This window comes from Xiphias gladius, chromosome 1 (genome assembly GCF_016859285.1).
Source record: "Xiphias gladius isolate SHS-SW01 ecotype Sanya breed wild chromosome 1, ASM1685928v1, whole genome shotgun sequence".
NCBI lineage: Eukaryota > Metazoa > Chordata > Actinopteri > Istiophoriformes > Xiphiidae > Xiphias > Xiphias gladius.
Genome location: NC_053400.1, coordinates 17,519,567 through 17,540,600, shown reverse-complemented (window position 1 = coordinate 17,540,600; position 21,034 = coordinate 17,519,567). Strand labels below are relative to the sequence as shown.

Below are 21,034 nucleotides of genomic sequence, written 5' to 3'. Positions count from 1 at the left end.
TTAAAGAGAGAATTTTGAGACTTTTAATAAGACATTTGTGCAAGGTGCTTCCTAAATTAAACCTGATTAAACACATATTGTATATTCTGTGGGTATGACTAAAAAAAATTGTAGCATGCATCCCATGTTAACTTGAAACTAAGTCAAACAAGTGGTACAGTTACTGTATAGAAGGAACATGTGTTATATGTGCTCCTTTACAAGCTGTTGTTTACATGTTATCTATTTGTCTCAAATAAAGGGGCCAACACCAGAAAAGCTTGTGGTAAATGAATAATAAATGAAATGTAAATGAATAATAACAGCAGCTTTATTATTAATCCCTCCTCCAATATATTTTCCATGATTTTATGTCTTGTTATTACATAGTATGCTTGCTTGGCGGGTTGTTTTAGTTATTTGGAGACCAAATATCCAGACTAAAGTCTTCATTCATGTGCACGCTAACTAGATACAAATTTTCAATTTCTCTAAGAAATGGCTGTCCAATTAGCACCATTTGTCAGAGGCACCAAATAAGGAGATAGATATAAAGTTTATCAAGTTATGGCTGCAGGTTTCAGATGTAAAAGTCTCAATTCATTAAACTTTTACAGGTATCTCCACATTATCTGGAGATAAGCCAATACAGTAGACATAAACTAACTACATGTCCTTGAACTTAAACATATCTACATACAACATGAACTCCTTTTTTTCTGCTTCATTAGAAAAATTTTATGCAATACAACATTTCCTCTCAGCAGACAGAAGGGCCATTGATATACAGCCTAACACAACAGGGACATTTTTGGAATGCTCCATTTTTAAACTCATGATCAAGTTAATTTGCTGTGCTGTATATAACTGCATACACTGCCATTTTGCACACTTTTATTGCACTCCAACCTTTCAAATTTCCAACCTTTCATAAATTGCACATTGTTTCTGACATATATATCGTATATTTTTATTCAATATCTGGCTCTGCAGGTCTGCAATTCTGCTGTTGTGGTTTTAATTTTTTATTCTATTGTAATCCCCAGCCTGCTGTAACATGACAATTTCCCTCACAGCATCAATAAAGTCTATCTGTTTGTTTGTCTGTCTGTCTGTCTGTCTGTGTAACAACCTACCTCCCTACCTACCTACCTACCTACCTACCTACCTACCTACGGTCACATGAAAAAGTTTGTGTTTCACTCAACAAAATTTCTGTTTCTGTGAATAGTTAAGTGAGTAAAAGATTACCTGATTTCCACAAGGCATGTAGTTAAAGATGACACATTTCTTTAATATTTTAAGCAAGATTACGTTTGTATTTCCATCTTTTACAGTTTCATAATAACAAACAAGGAAAAGGGCCTGAAACAAAAGCTTTGCCACTCTGCATAGTCAGTACTCAGTAACATCCCCTCTGGCAAGTATCACAGCTTGTAAGGCTTTTTGTAGCAGCCAAGAGTCCTTTAGTTCTTTTGGGGGGGATTTTCGCCCATTCTTCCTTGCAAAAGGCTTCTAGTTCTATGATACTTGGGCCGTCTTGCCGTATTTTACAAATCACACACCCTCACCCAGGCAACCTAGCCAGGGTTGATCAAGCCCTGGCTTGTGTCCAGGGAGCCCTACCCCAGCCACACCTCTACTCTCATGATCCACAGCCATCTTGAAGCAACTTCTGCTGTCTCTGTGGCCATCTTGATGGCCCTTTGCCTATTGGCCTCTGTGATGCCCATGTTGTACACCCCTCAGAGGGACTGCCCTGCAAACCCTCTGCGTCCCACCTCATTGGGCTTGTATCTTACTCGCCACCCGTTGCTTAAGCATTATTCCACCAGTTCAGTGTACTTTGCCCTCTGCCTCTCATTGGCTAATGATCTGCTTGGAGACTAATGAGATCAGCGCCAGGTCTGGCCTTAGCATCATTGTGGGAGCAGTTTCTGGAAACGTCAGGGCCTCCCTCAGGTTGACTTTGAGCTTCCGGTCTTGTGCTATTGCTAGCAGGCCAGAGGTGGTGGTCCTAGCAGCTGATGTTGGATTTTCCAAAGCCCTGACGAAAATCATGGTCCTCTTCACTGCAGATGGGGTTTGCAAAGGCTTTCAGGACTTGGCCGTGACGCCAGTGGTGGTGCCCCTCACCCCTCACTCAGGGCTTTCGATGGGTACAGCGGGCAAGCTGGTGACTTTGCCTTGCCCCAGCAGAACAAGTTGGATGGGCTTATTAGAACGTCATAGACAGCCTGGAATAAGAACTTTATTCGAAGCAGCTCAGCCCATAAGACTTTGCACCCCACTGCTTGCTCCCCTCTTGTCCAGGGTCCCTGCTGCTGCATTCCAACCATCCTACTGGCTCACTTCTCCTGGATTGATGCTCACACCTCATACTGGATCAGTAACGCTCTGTCCTTTTCCTGCTCCTTGTTGTAGTTAGGTGTAGTGCTACAACCCAGGCCAGCCCATCCATAAGACACTGCGCCCTCTAGCACCCTTTGCCTCAGCCACAACTCAGTGACATCCATGACCTCTGCTGCCCTCCACTTCTGTCCTTTCCTTATCTTGACAAACCCTGAGAGACTTTTGGATCGCAGGATTCTTGGTATTGCAGGACCTCTCTAGTATGGGTCACCATGAATTCTTTATTCGGGCTGCTGATGGGGAGCTTCAGCTTGTCGTTCTGCCCGTAAAAGGCGATGTTGCTTAGGCTCCGAGGTAGTCCCATCCACTTCCATAGGAACCTGCTGACCCTCCTCTCAAAGCCCCCGTCCGTGGAGATTGGGACCTCGTAGACCAAAAGGTGCCCAAGAATCTGAGGGAGGATGCCATGTCGGTATATCCGGCCCTTAAACTTGCCTGGTAGGCCTGACTTGTCCACCAAAGCATGCCAGGATTCCAACTCTTGTTTGATTGCTTTAATGGTGGCTGTGTCTCTCAGGATGCAGTCTTTCCCAGGCTCTTCCCTGGCTTCCTGGTGATGGATGGTATCTGGGTGCTGTAAATTGTGAAGCAGGACTTACCGATGGACTTTCCTTGCTTCAGCACCAGGGATCTAGGCTTTGCCAGCTGGAAACTCATATGAGCCGCGGTGATCAGCTCTTCAAGGCCCTTTAGGATCCAACTGCTCGCTGGGACAGATGTTTTTGTTGCAGTCAGGTCATCCATAATAGCCCTAATAGCTGGCTGTCACACGCCGGACTTGATAGGGGCCCTCTGCACTGAACCTCAGCAGACTTAACTTGCATGTTAATGGCGAGCGTGACGAATGTCACTGAAATGGTGTATCCAGTCATGATTTCCTCTCTCAAGCTTGTGCCACTTTGAAGTTGTAGACCAAGTAGAGACTCTCAGACAGAAGCTATTGTAGTAGTCCAGAATGACGTCCCTGAACTTACCGGAGATATGGTGGCAGTTCAGTGCCTCGTCAAACAGCTTGTGGGGTATGACCCCATAGGCGTTTGCTAGGTCCAAAAACAGCATCATCAGGTCCCCCTTTTTCTCTTGGCGTTCCCTGACCAGCTGGGTGACCAAACGTGTGCTACAGATAACCCTGCACCTTCAGGATCCCTCCTTTCTGGACTGAGGTTTTAATGTAGTGAGTTCTAGGTAGTCTGTCAGGTGGCTGGCTACAGTGCTAAAGAGTCTCTCTCCCAAAACTGAGCAGCGAGATGGCTCTAAACGGATGGATGTTCTTCGACTCTTCCTCCTTTGGAATCCACTCCCCTTCCACATGCATCCACTGGTTAGCTACCTTACTCTCTTCCAGATCACCTTCAGAATCCTCCAGAGTCTGTGGAGTAACCATGGGCAGTTCTTACAGACCTTGTAAGATACCTCACTTGCTCCTGGGGCTGAGGTTGCTCTTGCCGTTTTGACCACCTTCCTGTCATTTTCCAGCATTGGTGCAGGTGGGTTGATCAAAGAATTACAGTGGCTCCGATCTTGCCCCCAGGATTCATCACTGAATGTGTCTCTGAGGTGGCTACCGATCTAAGCTTTGGAGCAGAAGAGCTGGCCACTGTGCGTCTGTCCTAACAGCTGTTTTGTAAATCCAAATCGGTTTGCTAGAAAGGCAGTTTGCTTCCTGGCCCTCTTCTTTCTCGACTTCCCATGCTACTTGGCCCCTCTTAAGGTTGTGAGCTTCTTGCAGAGGATGCTGCTCAGCTCTGTGAGAGGTAACCTCCCCTCCTCCTTTGTCTCCTTGAACTGCCGCCTTAGGCTCTTCAGCTCCTGCCTGAGCTGGTGGATCTTGCTTGCTTTGTTGTTCATGGTGTAGGGGTGTTTCACTGTTCTCTTCTCCCCAAGCCCGATAATCTCAGCTGCTAGGCTGACGATGAATGTAGTAATTGTCTGGAGGCGTCGATCAGCTTCACTCTTGCCTGTTGATTGCAAGATGGCATCAGCGTCTTCGTTGAACTGGAGCCACTTCTTGCGCTGTGAAACTTGCACTGTGTGGATGCATTTCATTTTGGCCTGGTGGATCTTCAGGCCTCGCGGCTTCTTACAAACCTTGCCGCAAATACATTCTGTACTTTTTTTTCGCATTTCCATTGCCATGTGTCGTTGTCCTTTGGTCAGTCTGAATGGGATTCTCTTGGTAGCACTACCCCACCCACTGCTCCCCCCTCCTGATCCACAGCCATTTTGAAGTAACTTTTGCTGCCTCGGTGGCCAAAAGGTAGATAGACAGCTAAGTAGACATCCTGTGTCTTGATGCACTTGTCTCACTCTCTAATGACACCATACACCAGTTGGGTCAAACTTGTGATGTCATAACAAGTGAAAATTGAAAGATTCAACAAACCATATTTTTTATTTGGATATGAGTTTTATTGTACATATCCAGCCATCTTACCGCAAATGTAGGTATATTAATCATGATATGTTAAAGGGACTCCAGTCATATTGAAATTTATAAAATAAATAACATAATAAATATACAAGGAAGCAGACATAGACGTGTCATGCCACTTGACAGTAGTTATTGCTGATTAGCCCAAAGGATGATCAAAGTGTGTATAATTTGCAGGGAGCAGCGTGTTTACAGTTAGGGTTGGGACTTATTCCCTCATTTAGCTGCACAAAGCAGCTCTGTTCAAAGCAAAGACAAAATCTCAACAGCTGCTGTCCAAACAACAAACACATTCAAGCTGTAATGAATCAGGATTATCCATATGGCCAGAAACCAAGGCGGCTCTGACCCTCAGGGATGGACACAAATAGAATATATAAACAAACTAAGATTTACTTTGATATGAATACCGAAAAATTCTCTAGGCATAAATGCACCCTGTCAATTGAAAATACTGAATACTGAAACGAAAAAATAAAATGAAAGAAACAAAGAGTGACAGTGGCTGTTTTTATTATGCCTGCTATCTTGTTACCATAAAAACAAGTTATGTTTTTAAATATTTTTTTTAAATCTTAATATCTAGAGGCTTATCAATCCATTATGCAATGATCACCGTTTAACAGTCTTGTGCAAGATAACAATTATTGCTAATAACAGTACCTTACATCCTGTATAGGCCTTCGTTATGCACTTGCATTTTTGTTATTTTTGTTACTAGGTTTTTTAAAAAAAATATCAGCTAGGAGAAATTATGTTGAAGCCATCTTGGACAGATAGTGAAGTGCAGAAGCCCAGTTGCTTTTGTTTTCATGCTCATGTTCATTTTAACAGATTTGGCATGTGTGTAGAAGAGGACAGGATGAACACCCAAAAGACTGCTTTGCATCTGGGAAGACCTTACATTGGAAAGGGTTGTTGTTTTGAGGGAACCTATTAACAAAATTTGCTTAGAGCCTCTTAGGGTTTGCTTTAAACTACCCCCCTTATAGGTTGTGTACTGGGTTTAAGTCCCCACCCAGTTTTAATCTCATTTTCCATGGTTGACAGGAGAACATGATGCTGACTGGGTCACATTTTGGTTCAACTTAAAGCTGAGTGTTGTATCTCCTGAGTATATAAGCCAAAGCTTGATGTGAGAGCTTTTTCATAAGACTGGGCACTTTGTTACATGATATATATTTATCAAATTATATAACTTTGACTTGAAGCACAGAAGAATTTGGGAGTCAGACAAAATTTACAGATGAAAACAGTGAATAGAACTGCCTTGTGTTTGAAAATAAGCGGTATCAATTCAACACCACTGTGGAGGAGGAACAGATAGGTTATTATATGAGCATGAGGATGTTAGTTTTGAGAGATCAGTGTCTGAGGTAAGTGTGTTGTATCTATGTGCAGTTTTATTCAGAAGTCTTAATTTTTTTTTCAGAAGTCTTTTTTTTTTTTTTCCTTATCTACATTTTCCCACATTGCAACCAATCTGCACTAATTGGGCAGGTTACATATTATCATTATTGATGTAAACCATGTTAAATGTGATACAAAGTGATATTTCCTTTGTGTCTGAAGTGGGTCACATGCTTCTGTCAAACACAGGAATTCGTGATAGAAAACATCATTGAACAGAAGATCTCTTTATTCATGAGAATGCAGTGCCCTTTGCACAGTAACTCTCTCCTGAGCAAAGGCATTTTTGTTCATTAAATATGGAGAAAAATCATTCTCTGGTGTATTTTAGGCTGCACTATGCAACTCTGTGATACTTTTTGTTACCATACCATCAGGTATAAAAAGTATGTTTTTGTCGAATGGGGCACACACGACCTGATATACCAGGTTGTATGTCCCCCCCTTCTTTATACTAGTGTAATACTCTATATATAAGCTTCAGTGTGAACCCCACATGATCATAACTTCCAGGAACTGCCAGTCTGCTGAACACTACAATGTTTGTCAGTATTTTTTTAAATAAGCATGGACCACGGTGGTCAAAACTTGTTTTCTGTGAAAAACCTCCATTTACTGAGTATGGCAAGCTGCTGATTAGGATATTTACACATTAAACTCAATATAAATGAAATCCCTGGCAGCTTCAAAACTTCATAACTTGTTTTGCTTCACATTATTCTCCTTATTTAGTCATGTTCCACTCAACTATTGGTGATATTTTTAAGTATTTTCATGAGCAAAAACCTTGTGTTAGAGGAGAGATAATAAAGGCATTCAAACCACAGATTAATCCCTGGTTGTTCACTCGCTGTCTCATAAACATCTAAATCATTTATATACTGTATATACCAGACCTAATATGAATACTTTGCTTACACTGAGTTCTCAATTTTCAGTTTACATCAGGTTATTTCAGTGTGTTTACACTGACGATATAGCATGGCAGACAACGACAAAGGAGTGTAATTGTGTGAAATCTCTACAAACGATACACACTGTATTGGCTGTATTGAGGTGATATGTACGATTTTCTATCTCACCAACATTTTGGGTCAGTGACATCTGCCTAACTGAGACAACTGAGCACTCAGATGGCACTGTTGTTTCCTAACACCTATCTTCCTGAATGCTTGGTATTGCAAATACTTCCAAATACCAGGAACAATGTGATATGAAATTTCCATTTCTATCCCCAATGCAATCTCTTATTCAATCGGTGATTACTGTTAGATGTCGTGGGAACTGCTTAGAGTGGATTAAAGGGAGGAAAAGTCCTACCATGTCACGGAGCCAACACTTTGAAGGCGATGTTTTCGCACCTCTGAGCAGTTTACCTGGAAGGTGCCTACTTGACGGAGAGAAAACCACCGAACGTAAGGTGAGTCTATCTTCAAAGTAAAAGCATGAAGCTATTCTTAAATATAAAGCAATTAAGCATGTTTTACCACCTTGAGACAAGAGACAGAAGCATCGTGTTTTTATTGAACACGGATAACGTATGAAAGGCATTATTGATTTCTTCTTTACGTTCCTCGTATTAATCACACAATGCTACTGCATGCTAGTCATGACATGTTTTTATTTTGAAAATACTATCCGGACATAGGTCTTTTGACGAAGTATGACTTGACGCTTTTTACCTTGTGATGTTGCTACTGACAGAGGGAAAACAACACGGGGGTAACTGTTTCTATTAACCGCAAGCATCGACCTTATATATTTTGCAAGTGCCTGTTCTCTCGTGATAAATAAGGTCAACAATGCGGTAAGCGGCCAACAACACTGACTCGTCAAATCAGCTAAAATTAGCATCAAAACAACAGATTATTGGTTTGTTTTTAAGGCTAGTTAGCTAGCTAGCGTTAGCTGGCTGTTGGCATATGTGTATTGATGTTGTTGTGCGCTTCGCTGTGATTCGTTTGATCCCATGCCGGACTTGTTTAGTATTAAAACTGGAAACATAATCAAGGTCACTGCTTCCTAGAGGAGGATTTTCAAAGGCAACCCCGACTGGTTGCAGCTGATGAGATGAAGCGTCAACCTGTGTTTATAACGTTTCTCAGGCTTTGCAGTGTTTCCTTGACTGACCCAATGTGCTGCGCTCGATGATGATGATATGTATTGTAAACATTTCATAAATATTGAATTAAATCGTCTATATTTTAGTCATTGTTTAGAAATGACAGCTTTGAAGCCTGCTTAGTGACAGCGTTATTGTCCATCTGAACAGAGCACATTGATTTTCATAGGAGTGTTGTTTTAATTTTTATGCAACTTTAACTAACATGCGCCCTTAAAACACTAGAACAACGTTTTTTGTTTTTTTTTTCATATACCACAGCCTTTTACCGTTTTGACAGTTTTTATGTCGAGGTTCCCCTTTATCATTTAGAACTTTCAGGTCTATCGCAGACCACTTGCCACTGATAACCCACCCTTGTTATGGTTTGAGCAACCGTCCATTTTTTCATGCTCGTTTTTCATTAGAGCTGAGGACCAGTTTCTAATCCTCTTGACATGATGATAAACTTTTTAACTTGAGTATTTGTAGCAGAAAACACAGTGGTCTCAGTAAAAATTAAATGGGCACTCCACCAATTTTCTTTTTTAAACAACTGTATAATGTCCTGTGTGACTAAAAGTGCCTTTGTAATGTCTGAGAAAATACCCTGAAGATGTAAACAGTGTTTTGGGCTTGTACAGTACAACTTTTAACAGGAGATCTGTGTTATAACATATGGGTTGCATTTTAGGAAGTGAAAGATCCAGCGTTTCTTAAGTTTGGCCTATGCTGGGAATAGGGACTAAAAGGCAGGATGTCGTCACTTCTGCTGCATAATATTTTGACCATTCTTTTTAAAATCTGTCTCATGCAAGTCCTTCAACTTTCAAGGACAGAACTAAATTGCTGCATCACTCACTTCTGACATATTTATTTTAATCAGGCAAAAGGTATGTGTATGATACGGTCTCTCAGGTATTTTTAGAGGCGCTGATGCAGCACAATGAACATATTAGATTCTTTTCAGCTAACATTAAAATAAGATGCTGCTTTGCATGCAAGATGTATTTTGTACATTTACTTTTTGTCCTGTTTACTTATGTGGTCCTCTGAGTGGGGTTTTATTAAATATCTCCCGTATCACCAAAGAGCGTTTCAGTTTTAACTGGGATCTGAATGGGAATACACTGCATGTTAAGCAGTAACCATGCAGACACATAAGCTATCTGGCTTCCATGAAAAAATGGCCATGATCCTTTCTCCTGCTTAAATTTATAAACACAAGTGAGGAGACATTAACAAACCCCTCATTGTGACTGTAATGTATTTTCCCGTCCTTAGATGTAGCTGATAAAATGGAGTATGATGAGAGACTTGCACTTTTCCGCCAAACCCGTCTCAATCCCTTTGATCGGGGAGAGGAAGAAGATGGTCCCCAAGGAGGCAAGATGCTCCCACAGCACGGTAAAGTCTGCGAAAGGTCTTCACAGGCAAATCATGACACAGCCATCTCAAGTGAAGAGTATGACTATTATTACTAATGAGCCAAGAGGTGTAATTGTGAAGTCATTTGGACATCACTTATTGGACCTAATTCATTGGACAGTTTTGGTGACTGTCATCCTGCATCATCAGCGCTACACTGACCCATATGGGAAAATCAAAACAAAGTTGATTCGGGTGACCGACAGCAACTCATACTGCATTTTCCCACACCTACTCTGACCTACTCATTTACCTACTTATTTATTTTCTCTGGTGGTCACAAAGACGTCATGAAGATAAAGCTGGTTTGCTGATTAAGAGCATTATTAGTTAAGACTGCAACTGGACCTGATATGTCATATACTACATTTCACTATAGGGAACTGCCAAAATACATGAAGTAGGACTCAAGCACAACATAACTCGGTTTCCACAATGTATCAGGGAAAATCCCAGAAATTAAGTGCTTACTTGTGTATGTGCAGCCAATAAAATTGTGAGGATAAGGAAGTAAGGCCTCTCAACTCCTATCTTGATGCAAATTCTGACTTTGGCATGGAAGTGTGTCTAGTCTGCTTTGGCAGACTTCCTGCCATTGATCTATGGGTGGAAAGGGGGTCTTGTAAGATGCCTAACAGAGCCGCCCCATAGAGTTTCTTTATACTTCCCTGACTAAACAGATGGGTGCTGCAGTAAATCTTTTTTTTTTTTTTTTTTTCATATACCAGAGCCTTTTACCTTTTTGACCCTTTTATGTTGAGGTTCCCTTTTATCATTTAGAACTTTCAGGTCTATCGCAGACCACTTGCCACCGATAACTCTTTAAGAAACCCACCCTTGTTGTGGTTTGAAAAACAGTCACATTTTTTCTTACTTGCAGATGTAAACTTACTCTCCTTACATTGAGGCTACTAGGCGCTTAGATCATGTCACTGTGGCTAACTCACTGTATAGGGCAATAACTACGTTGTGAAAGTAATTCTGACAAATTATGTCCCTCAAATATTTACACAGGTCTAGAAAAGATCCTAATACATGAAGAACAAGCTCACTGGGCTGTTGTGAGTCACTCAAAGCTTATGGAAAAGGAAGTTGGACATACTGTGCCTGAACCAGAGGAATTGAAAAACCAAACATGTTCTAAACTAACACTTCTGTATTTATAAAATTATAGAACTTTGTGTTTGGTTACAATCACTTTGATAGGCAAGCCTGACACAAGGTTAACTGAGCTGATTTCACCGGTGTCGTCTGTGTGTCTCTGCTTCATTGGCCTCTGTCTGTCTGGAATTGAGAAGCTGATTTCACTCAACATGTTTTCTTCTGAGGTGTATGCAGGTAACAGCAGCACTTGTCTGCAATTTTCAATAAGATGGAGAGAAAGTTCGGTAAAATGTGTTATTAACATGGTTTATTATCTATCATTTGCAAAACTGTAAATCCGAGGCTTGTTTTATTTCCTCCCTCATTTTTTGATTCCTCAGCTCAATTTTGTTTGATTTTCACATTTTTTTATTTTCCAAATTAAAATGTCAGTCATCATACTTAAACAAAACCTCAAAGAAAGTGTTTGAAATATTAAACTTCAAATTGGATAAAGAATGGTGGTTGCTAAAACTTTTTGTTTGGGAAAGTGCCGCTAGTATATTGCTTTGAATTTGCTCAGTCTAACTCAGGGCTATACAAAGGGGATGGAAACAATAGTATAAACTGCTATAAAGCGTAATTGCAAGTGGGGGACAGCAAAACACAAGCTGCTTGCAATCTAGTGCAGTTACGCATAACACTACAAATGACAGCCTTGAAAATCACCATACAGTTGTATCAACACACCTCTTACACAGATTTAGCAGTATACTGTATAAAGGTGGCATTTATTACAGGCTTATTTTATTTAATTGCATTAGTCTCTACAGGTGATTTTGTCCTCCAAGTACAATAACCATAATTCAGCATTCCCCAGTTCTTCACAGTTCTGTTGTCTTAGTGTTTACTCATGTCGAAATTCACATTCTATTGTAGTTGCAATCATCAGCAATTTTTTATACTAACAATGGATAATGAAACCATAACGGCAGGTAGACAGAGTTAGCAACTGGCTGCTCAACATTGTGCTGTAGCTTAAAGAGCCATTCATCTCAGTAGTTGCTGTGCACCAAACCAGAACGAAAAGAATGAATATTGGACTTAAATTTTTCAGGTAGACAGAAACACGTCTCCAAATTAATGCTAATGTTGCTCTGTGTCTATTGGATGCATAAATAGCCAATAGGTTGCTAACAAGTTTGCCATAACAACTTAAGAAGGTGATACGTCAGATGTTGTTTTCAGCTTGTTCCACTGCCCCAAAGTAGCCAGAACAAAAATCTATTAATTCACCTCTCAGCAAATATGGTCACATACGTCAGAAAGCACAAGCTCACCCATTCAAATTTAACTGCAGTTTCAAACTGAGCCTGATCATTTACAAATAATATTTTCATCATATAATTATATTATGGGAGTAATAACGTTTGATCTTGCAGATCTTGGTGAATAGTTGCAGATAAGCACAAACAAAATCGTCGTCATCTCACTTGATGCATTGTGATCAAAGTTAGGCAAATGGTTAAAGTCATGTAACTAATAATCATAATAATTTTACATTTGTCAGGACTTTGTTAGATAAAATCATATAGTACCACACTACATCCGTATCGTAGCACAGATGAAACATATCGTTGTACAAAAATAGTTGATAGTAGCAGCAGTAGTTGTCTATATACATAGAAGAAGAAGGTTTAGCAGCATACCGTATGACTGATTACGTAACAAATTGATAATAACATATCACTTCAAAGTTCATTCAGCTTGGTGAGCAGCAGTTTGAATCGTACAGTAGGAGTCTGTCTTGTCAGCTGGCTTGGTTACACATTACCAGAACTCCTAACCTGCGATTCCTTCAGATGTCCATTTTGTGCTGTTATCCTTTCAGACTTCTTGAGTGGTGAGTCTGCAGTGTAGGGATTGTCTTGAGGATCCAAAGTCATGTTATTGAAATTAGCATGCATGGCTTAGTGCTCTTACAAGATCATAGTGTGTATACTTACAAGAAGAACAGCGCTTTATGCCACGTTGCCCTCTTTTGTTTTTTAGAAGCAAGACCTGAGCTATTCTCTGGGAGCAGAACACATGGTTCAGATCGGACCATGGACCTCGGTCTAGCTGAGGACCACTTCTCGAGGCCTGTGGTAAGTAAAGCGTTGTTCCTGCTATTCACCTCAATGCCAAATAACTCACCACAGTAAAATAAACAGATTTATATTGTAAGACTGAGAGTGCTCACATATGAAACTTCCCTTTCTGTTTACTGTATGTTAGAGGAGCTTTGTCTTTTTAATTTGTTCCAGGGTTCTTTTGTGGCGTCTGACATTGAACAGCTGAAACTGGCCATAGAGGAGTGCAAGAAGCTGATCTTGGAGCTGCCAGAACATTCGGAGAGACAGAAGGACACTGTGGTGAAACTTATACACCTTCGTCTCAAACTGCAGGAGCTTAAGGTTGGAACTGAGGAGTGAATGGAGAAGTGGATAACATGATGTTGTAGTTGGTGCTGGCTAGTTGGAGTAAAACTTCTAGATATTCTTAATACTTAATTGACAAATTTCACTTGCATGTTTTCATGTTTGTGGAATGCACAGCTGTACAAATGTTAGCATATGTATGCTATGTTTATGTAAGCCATGCCCTTTTTACTGTATTTCTGGAGAGGTACTTCCTAAAATTAATGCTGCATTCAAGTGAATTTGGAAAATATAGAATTTAGGGGTTAAGAGTAACCTAAATGGCACAGTAGCTTTTACTTTTAGTTCGTAGGTGGCCTGTAGCTGAAGAGTGGTGCTTATGAGTGGAGATCAGTGTCAGAGAGGTAATCGGGAAGATTCCTGCTGGGCTGTTAATACTATGAGGTGATTACTGTGTGCTACTGCTAACAACACATTTCAAATGATACCTTTCTTCAGTTTTCAGTCTATCACTTTTGGCCTCTTTGCCATTGCCCTGTTTGATATAAATGAAAGCAAACATTACAGACATTCTTGTAGACTGATAAGTTGATAAACAAGTTTGTGGAGGTCAGTGACTTCCTGCAAAAACTCCTCATGTTTCAAAAAGCAAAGTTCTGTTTCTCAAGAGTTTTTGCAAATTACAGAAAGTAATTAAGTTAGGATTTGAATGCATTGTATAGAAAAGAGAATGTTAGTTATTTTCTGTGTCATTTTGGAGCTAGGTTTTTTGTGTATTTATTTGTTTGCGATAGCTAGGCCTAGCTGTAGTGTTTTTGTGGCAATTTCTCCGCCAAACCAAAACCTCTGATATCTCAGATTAAACTGTCCAGACATCATGCTGGGTATGTGTCAAGCTTTCATCGTAACAGTGATGCACAAAAGGATCTTTTTTTTTAGGCCTCAGCTGTCAAATTGGGTCAATAACCATACATTAGTAAAAAGAAATCCAATCATTTCGTTTTTTTTAATATCCAAATCCTCTTTTAGAGAGGGTTTTTTACTGATAGTGTCCAACCATATCATATGAAGTAGCTGAATATCATATCCAATGCTGTAAACTATATGGAATTTTCCCAGAGCACTTAATTTGAAATAATAAAGCAGCTGATTTAAGTTGAACAGACAAGTTTTGTCTGGGGAATAGAAATTTCTTTGAAGTTAAACAGATGGAATATGAAAAATTGTAAATACGTCCAATTTTTTTTTGTGTGTTTGTATCAGATCATAATATGTCACACATGGTAACGTCATGCATATTCTAGCAAAAATAATGTGGTACAATATGAAAATTTTAATTTAGTATGGAGGTGGTATCAATGTCACGGTGTACACAAATTGGTATTGTGCGCATATTCTGCAGTAATGCATGTCTTTAACAACCATAGACTTTTACTACTCGTACTACTACTATTACTACACTTGGTGAATTTTGTTTTTGCACTTTGTCCTCTGAAAGGACCCTGAGGAGGATGAGCCTAATCTGAGAATCCTGCTGGAGCACCGCTTCTCTAAGGAAAAGAGCAAGAGTGTGAAACAGACCTGTGACAAGTGTAGCACTATCATCTGGGGCCTTATCCAGACTTGGTATACTTGCACAGGTGATGCGCTCTATCCACTATATCAGTCCGATACAGCACTGTGGAGTTAAATTTTTTTGCCAAAACTGCACATCATCCCATAACTCATTGCAAAAGATGATTTGAGTGCATATGCCATGTCCATGCATTCTTGTACTTGCTCTATCTAAACGTTCCTTGTGTGTGCTCTAAAAGCTCCAGTGACACACTCAAACTATGACACTTCATCAGATTAGCTTAACCTGGTCCCTCAAAAGTTTTGCTTGTGCTCCCCGTGCATACAACATGAAGTGTTAAGGTATAGTGTGCCATATTTTCAGCCAATCGGACAGGGGAAGGTCTTTTTGATTGACTTAATGAGATTGATGTTCAGAACAGGGATTATTGAATTTTCGTTTTATATTATCAGTTTTCCAAACTGTGTTCTCAGTGTATACACCATTCAGCCAGAACATTAAAACAGGTAACTGGTTTTATTGTTGTGGCTGATCAGTGTATTTCCTAATCAGCAGGCTCAGTGGCGCTTCTTCATACAGCTCCCTGAATATGTTAACCAGTCATTTATACCAAACCCAGTGGGTATAGTGGCTACTTTAGTGCTAATGTTGCGCTTTGTTGTGCTAAAAAACTGTCATCTCATGTGATTATCCATTTCCTCTCTCAGGTTGCTATTACCGTTGCCATAGTAAGTGTATGAACCTGATCACTAAGCCCTGTGTGAGGTCAAAGGTCAGCCACCAGTCGGAGTACGAGCTCAGCATCTGCCCTGAGATAGGACTGGACCGGCAAGACTACCGTTGTGCAGAATGTCGCACACCTATTTCACTGAGTGAGTATGAATGGGCTGTGTTGGTTTATGTTTGACAGTTTAAAATAGGGAACCAGAGGATATAAAAGCAATATGTAGAAAAATTTGAATTGATCAAAGTTTGCTTGATAGACACATGTACAAATATTTGACATGGCACATAATTTTCAGCAAATCTTTACTATCTACTGCATATCTAAATACTACACATTTAATCAAGGTATTTTAGGTACAGTTAGCGATCTTTTGTTTCATAGTTTGACTGTACTGTGCCATATTGATCTTGTAGGGGGTGTGCCGAGTGAGGCCAGACAGTGTGACTACACAGGACAGTATTACTGCAGCACATGCCACTGGAATGACACTGCCATCATCCCAGCCCGTGTCATCCACAACTGGGAGTTTGAACCCCGCAAGGTACCCTCAACAGCTACAGCAAAATACACTCATCATGTGAAAACATCCCCTCATCTTTTATATATCGATTTATGAGCCTTCTTGTCAAGTTATACCCCTTCAAACAAGAGATGTGGGTTTGCTGAACACAGGATTTGGGTAATTTGATGAGACAGATGTCATACTTTATGTTATTCTCTATCACCGTTGAAAAAGACTCAGATCTGCAACTGTCGCCCTATACATTATTACCCAATGAAAGACTTACACACAATTATATTACAGTATCAAATAAACTTAAGGGGGCACTCCACTGATTGTCAAATTCAATTTACTAGTCATGAGAAGTACCACACAGCCTATGAAATCATGTTTTCTGTGGCTCTAGAGCAGCTTTGTCAAATATAAGAAAGTAACTCAAGGGTACACATCAATAACATTAAATAGCATTTTGATAGAAATGCCTGTTTATGAACTCCAGTCAGCATATGACCTACTTTCAAGTTAAACCAAGCTCAGGCGGAGGGTTGCATATCCAGGTCAGATGATGTGCATTGGACCCAGTCAGACTGTCCACCAATTAAGGTTTAACTCATGTCACTGTGTCTCTATGAAAGGTGCATTAGTTTGTTCATGTGGGCCTATTCAGCCAGTCTGTGGTCTGAAAGTGTGTCTCCTTTTCAGGTTTGTCGCTCCTCATTGCGCTACCTGGCCCTGATGATGTCGCGGCCTGTGCTGAAGCTGAAAGAAATCAACCCGCTGCTATTCAACTTTGTGGAGGAACTGGTCGAGATCAGGGTGGGTACTTTCACTTTTATGGAGGCACTGGTAAAGATGCTGCAAGAATTTGCGGAGATTGAAGTCAAGATGTTCTCAGGCTATATAAACCTAAATCCACAGCTCTAATTGTTGTTGACAGCTATGTTCTCAGTTTTAGCCTGGAAACATTAACACCTTCATTACAGTTAATGTTATAGCTGTTTTGTCACACAACCCATTTTCACACTTTGTCACTATGTTTTGCATCAGGTGCTGTTAAGATGAAAATCAAAAAATGTTTGTATCAAGTACTGCCAGCACATGCAGCGAGAGAGGAAATCAATTACAACTCTGTACATTAAGTAACTGTTGTGTTAATATGTGTTTTTCTTTACAGAAACTTCGTCAAGATATTCTGTTGATGAAACCCTATTTTATCACGTGCAAAGAGGCGATGGAGGCTCGGCTACTACTGCAGGTTGGCATGTATTTACAATGTCTGTTTACCCCAAATTAAAATTGCTTGTGCAGCTAAAGTGTCATCTTCCCCGGCAAATGTAACCCACAAGTAATATGTCGCAACAGCACCACTATGTGGTGGAAATGGAGAGCTTGTGCTTAATGTTGCTGATATAAGACTTGTTGAGACACTGTATGTGATTAGTTAGTCTGTACAAATAAACTTGACCTGACTATTTTTTCTTCAAGTTCAGTATCAGCTCAAGAGTTTCAAAATTTCAAAGTATTTCAGAACCTTGCAATGGGTGAAGTAGAATTTGTTAATTTGTTAAAAAGGCTTTCCAACAGAGTATCAGTGTCAGTATGACATGTATGACGATTTTTAATATGTTTTCTCTTAGCAAGGTTAGGTCTCATGGTATGCAGGTTACAAACAGTTTTCCCCTGTGCTTTTGTTCTCCAGCTACAAGATAGGCAGCACTTTGTGGAGAATGATGACATGTACTCACTACAGGATTTGATTGACATCTCCAGTGGCAGACTCAGCTGTTCCCTTACAGAGATCCACACTACATTTGCTAAACACATCAAACTAGACTGCGAGGTGAGCTAACACATAGAGCACAATGGACAAGTCTGATGACCCTGCTGACTTGTCCTTGCCAGTAAGACGCTAATAAGTCTACCACCTTATTAAGGTCTTACTGGCAATCATGCAGTATCATTAGCTAAGGTAATAGAGATGGTGCAACCTTCCCAAAACTCTATAAATTTCTGTCCCGTTTTGTGTATGTGTTTTTTCCTGTGTAGCGTTGTCAGGCCAAAGGATTTGTGTGTGAGCTGTGTAAAGAGGGAGACATCCTGTTCCCTTTTGACAGTCACACCTCGGTCTGCCACGACTGCTCTGCTGTCTTCCACAGGTTAGTCACTAACCAGCCAATTATGTGATTGTTGAGAGTTTCAAATGAACCTATGAAAACGTTTGTGAAGAAAAATATGGCCTTGTGGTTGCTACTAGTAACCCCAAAGACATCCAGTTACTGGGCTAATCTAGTCTAAGATCACCAGTTAACATACATTTAAACTGCATCCAGAGAAATAAGAAGGGCATGAAGGAGTTTATCCCTCTCAGCTGGTAGCAGAACAGTACAATTTCCCAAACACTGAACTTTCACTTAAAAAGGAAAAAACAGCACATTAGCGAAACAGACACCGTTAATAAAATGTATGCTGTAACAGAATTGTTGGTGTTTGTTATATGTCTCTTTAGAGATTGTTACTATGACAACTCTACAACTTGTCCACGATGTGCCCGAATGACTGAGCGCAAGCAGGACGAGGTGTAAGATGTGAAAGATGCATGACTCTGGAGAGGACCACCTGATGTTACTGGATGTTGCACTTTGCCTCATGTCGTATTCTACTCGATCAAAAACATGTTAGAAGACTAGCTTTTTGTCGTTTTCTTTAGTTTGTTTTGTGTGTATGTTTATACTGTAGTGTCTTTATCTTCCTGTGCACTACATTATGAAGCAGGGTACTTAGAAACCCATCTTGAAATTAATATATATATATTTTTTTTATCAAACTTTTTAATTCACTTAAATTTGATGAACACTGTGTTGGTGTGCTTGTGTGAGGTATTCACATTGTGTGTCTGCTTGTATAAATGTAAAAAATAAATGCCCTACAGACAGAAGCTACCTTGTATGTAGGTGATTACGCATGCAGGAGTTGTATATCAATCGTTACAAGCCTCGACTGCTTTAACCTATACTGCCAACTTTGCTGAATACTAAATTTTAAGGTTGCCCTATACGACAATGGTTTTGAATTTTAAGGATTGTAATTCCACCTTCCAAAGACAAAATAGTAAAATTATATTAACTATAAATTTGCCTTTCAGCTTACAGTTGTTTGTTTTTGTTTTTTTAAAAACAAAATCCTGTAAACATGTTTAAAAGTTAAGTGAGTAACCGTGTACTGAGCTGTCATTTCCAAGTTTATTAGGTCATATGAGGTAGTATTACACAACTAAAAATGCATAGTGTCTAATTAGGTTACAATAGGAAATGAATTAAATATGTTAGACTATGTGTCCATAACATCACTGTAACTTCTTTTTCCCTTTTTTACACATGTTCCATCATCATGGCCAGCACTGTATATTCCACAAGCACTGTCCCTAAAGCAGTTCATACTTGTCCTCCACCTGTGTTACATGCCTGTTTTCCATTCAGGGTCATACTCTGTCGATCTGTTTAACATTTCACAAGGTCTTAAAGATATTTCAAGGCCTTAAAGCAATATTTCTTTTTAGCGTCCTATTTGCACCTTACCACACAGTATAGGCCTGCTCTGAGTTTGTTAATTTTTCAATTAGCCAACCTGGTTACTGGTTAAAAATTCAATGGCTGGTAATTGTTTGACAAGAAAGATGTATATATAATCATTAAAAACATAATTTGAAATATAAATACTTATATTGGGAACGGATATATAAACAAAGCATGCATTACCAGTACATTTTCTTGTAAGGAGAACTGTTTACCAGATAAAGAAAAGGAATGTGGGAGTTATATATGCTTTTCCTTTTATTCAAAACTGTGAACTCATTTCAGACATTTTAATCTGTGTTTAATCTGGTTCAGTTATTTGCAGTGTGTAGTAAATAGATGTAAATACTCATGAACATTGTGTGCCTAAGATTGTCAGGTAACATACAGCTGTTATCCAAACATTTTAATACACTTAACCATCATGTTAATGGTTTTCAGTCTTAAAGTACCTATAGCACATTTTGTCCAGAGATGACCAAGATGTTAAGTGACACCTTTGGTAATGTATAAATGTTGACCGAAAGTATTTGTTTTAAAATAATGACTTCTGGCTGTGATATCTCTCAGCATGATGTACTGTATTTTTTTTTTTTTTTTCAGACTAATGGACATACGTGGTATTGATGAAAGCCATGCCCTGTTGTAAAGTAATGTGGAGTAGAGCATGAATAAAGTAACCAAGTACATTATGGCTGCAGAACGGTGTTAAAGTCAAGTTCAGATGGAAGAATTATAACACATTGGGCCCCATTCACACATGTGTTAAATGCCCCCCCCCCTTTTTTTTTTCTTAACTGGCAACAAAACTGCTATTGCACTCAAATTAAATGACATTTGTTAAACAGAAGAACTCGACAACCAAAACCGCTATTTGAATGGATGGTGATTTACATCTGCAGTATTTGACAATGTATGAATAAAAGTGGCTTTTTTAAACCATATAAGTCAAACTGACAGTAATCCACCTTTAACAGTGTACTCTGTAACATGCAAAAGTCATGATTCCAAAATTTGACTTAAAGTATTACCACTAAACTAAAACTACTCATATGGAGCTCATTTAAACAATTGTATATACTGCGTGGTAGTTTCCCTTTTTAACAATACATAATATTTTCTTTGTTGATCGTATTTTTTGTATGTAAAATCTAAAATATGGATGTAGCAACAGCTGTCAGATAAAATAATTTCCTTGATTAATCGCTTGGTGAAATTGGTCAAAAATGTTTATCCCGCTGTCTGGGAGTCTGGTGTGACATCTTCAAATGTCTGGTTTTGTCTGACCAACAGTCAATAATCCAAACATATACAGTTTACATTTGCAGAAGAGTTAGGAAACTACCAAGGAGCTGCAACCAGAGAATTTTGGCATAATTTCTCAAAAAACAAT

At 39.5% G+C, this 21,034-nt stretch overlaps 1 protein-coding gene and 1 pseudogene across 2 annotated transcripts; one reads left to right on the top strand and one right to left on the bottom strand.

Moving 5' to 3' along the window:
* Window positions 1–2,111: 2,111 nt before the first annotated feature.
* LOC120789871 lies at window positions 2,112–4,527 on the bottom strand (annotated as a pseudogene).
* A 3,362-nt stretch (window positions 4,528–7,889) lies between these two features.
* def8 (differentially expressed in FDCP 8 homolog) lies at window positions 7,890–20,310 on the top strand. 2 transcript variants are annotated; one of them, XM_040137078.1, is made up of 12 exons: window positions 7,890–7,954; window positions 9,618–9,740; window positions 12,897–12,991; window positions 13,151–13,300; window positions 14,763–14,904; window positions 15,548–15,712; window positions 15,981–16,108; window positions 16,772–16,885; window positions 17,244–17,324; window positions 17,769–17,909; window positions 18,116–18,225; window positions 18,576–20,310. In XM_040137078.1, exons 1-12 carry the CDS (start codon window positions 7,921–7,923, stop codon window positions 18,649–18,651), a joined length of 1,359 nt encoding a protein of 452 aa, XP_039993012.1. In that variant the 5' UTR covers window positions 7,890–7,920; the 3' UTR covers window positions 18,652–20,310. The 2 variants fall into 2 exon arrangements, with proteins under 2 accessions (XP_039993012.1, XP_039993021.1); XM_040137087.1 differs by having other exon boundaries at window positions 7,911–8,039.
* The last annotated feature ends 724 nt before the right edge of the window (window positions 20,311–21,034 follow it).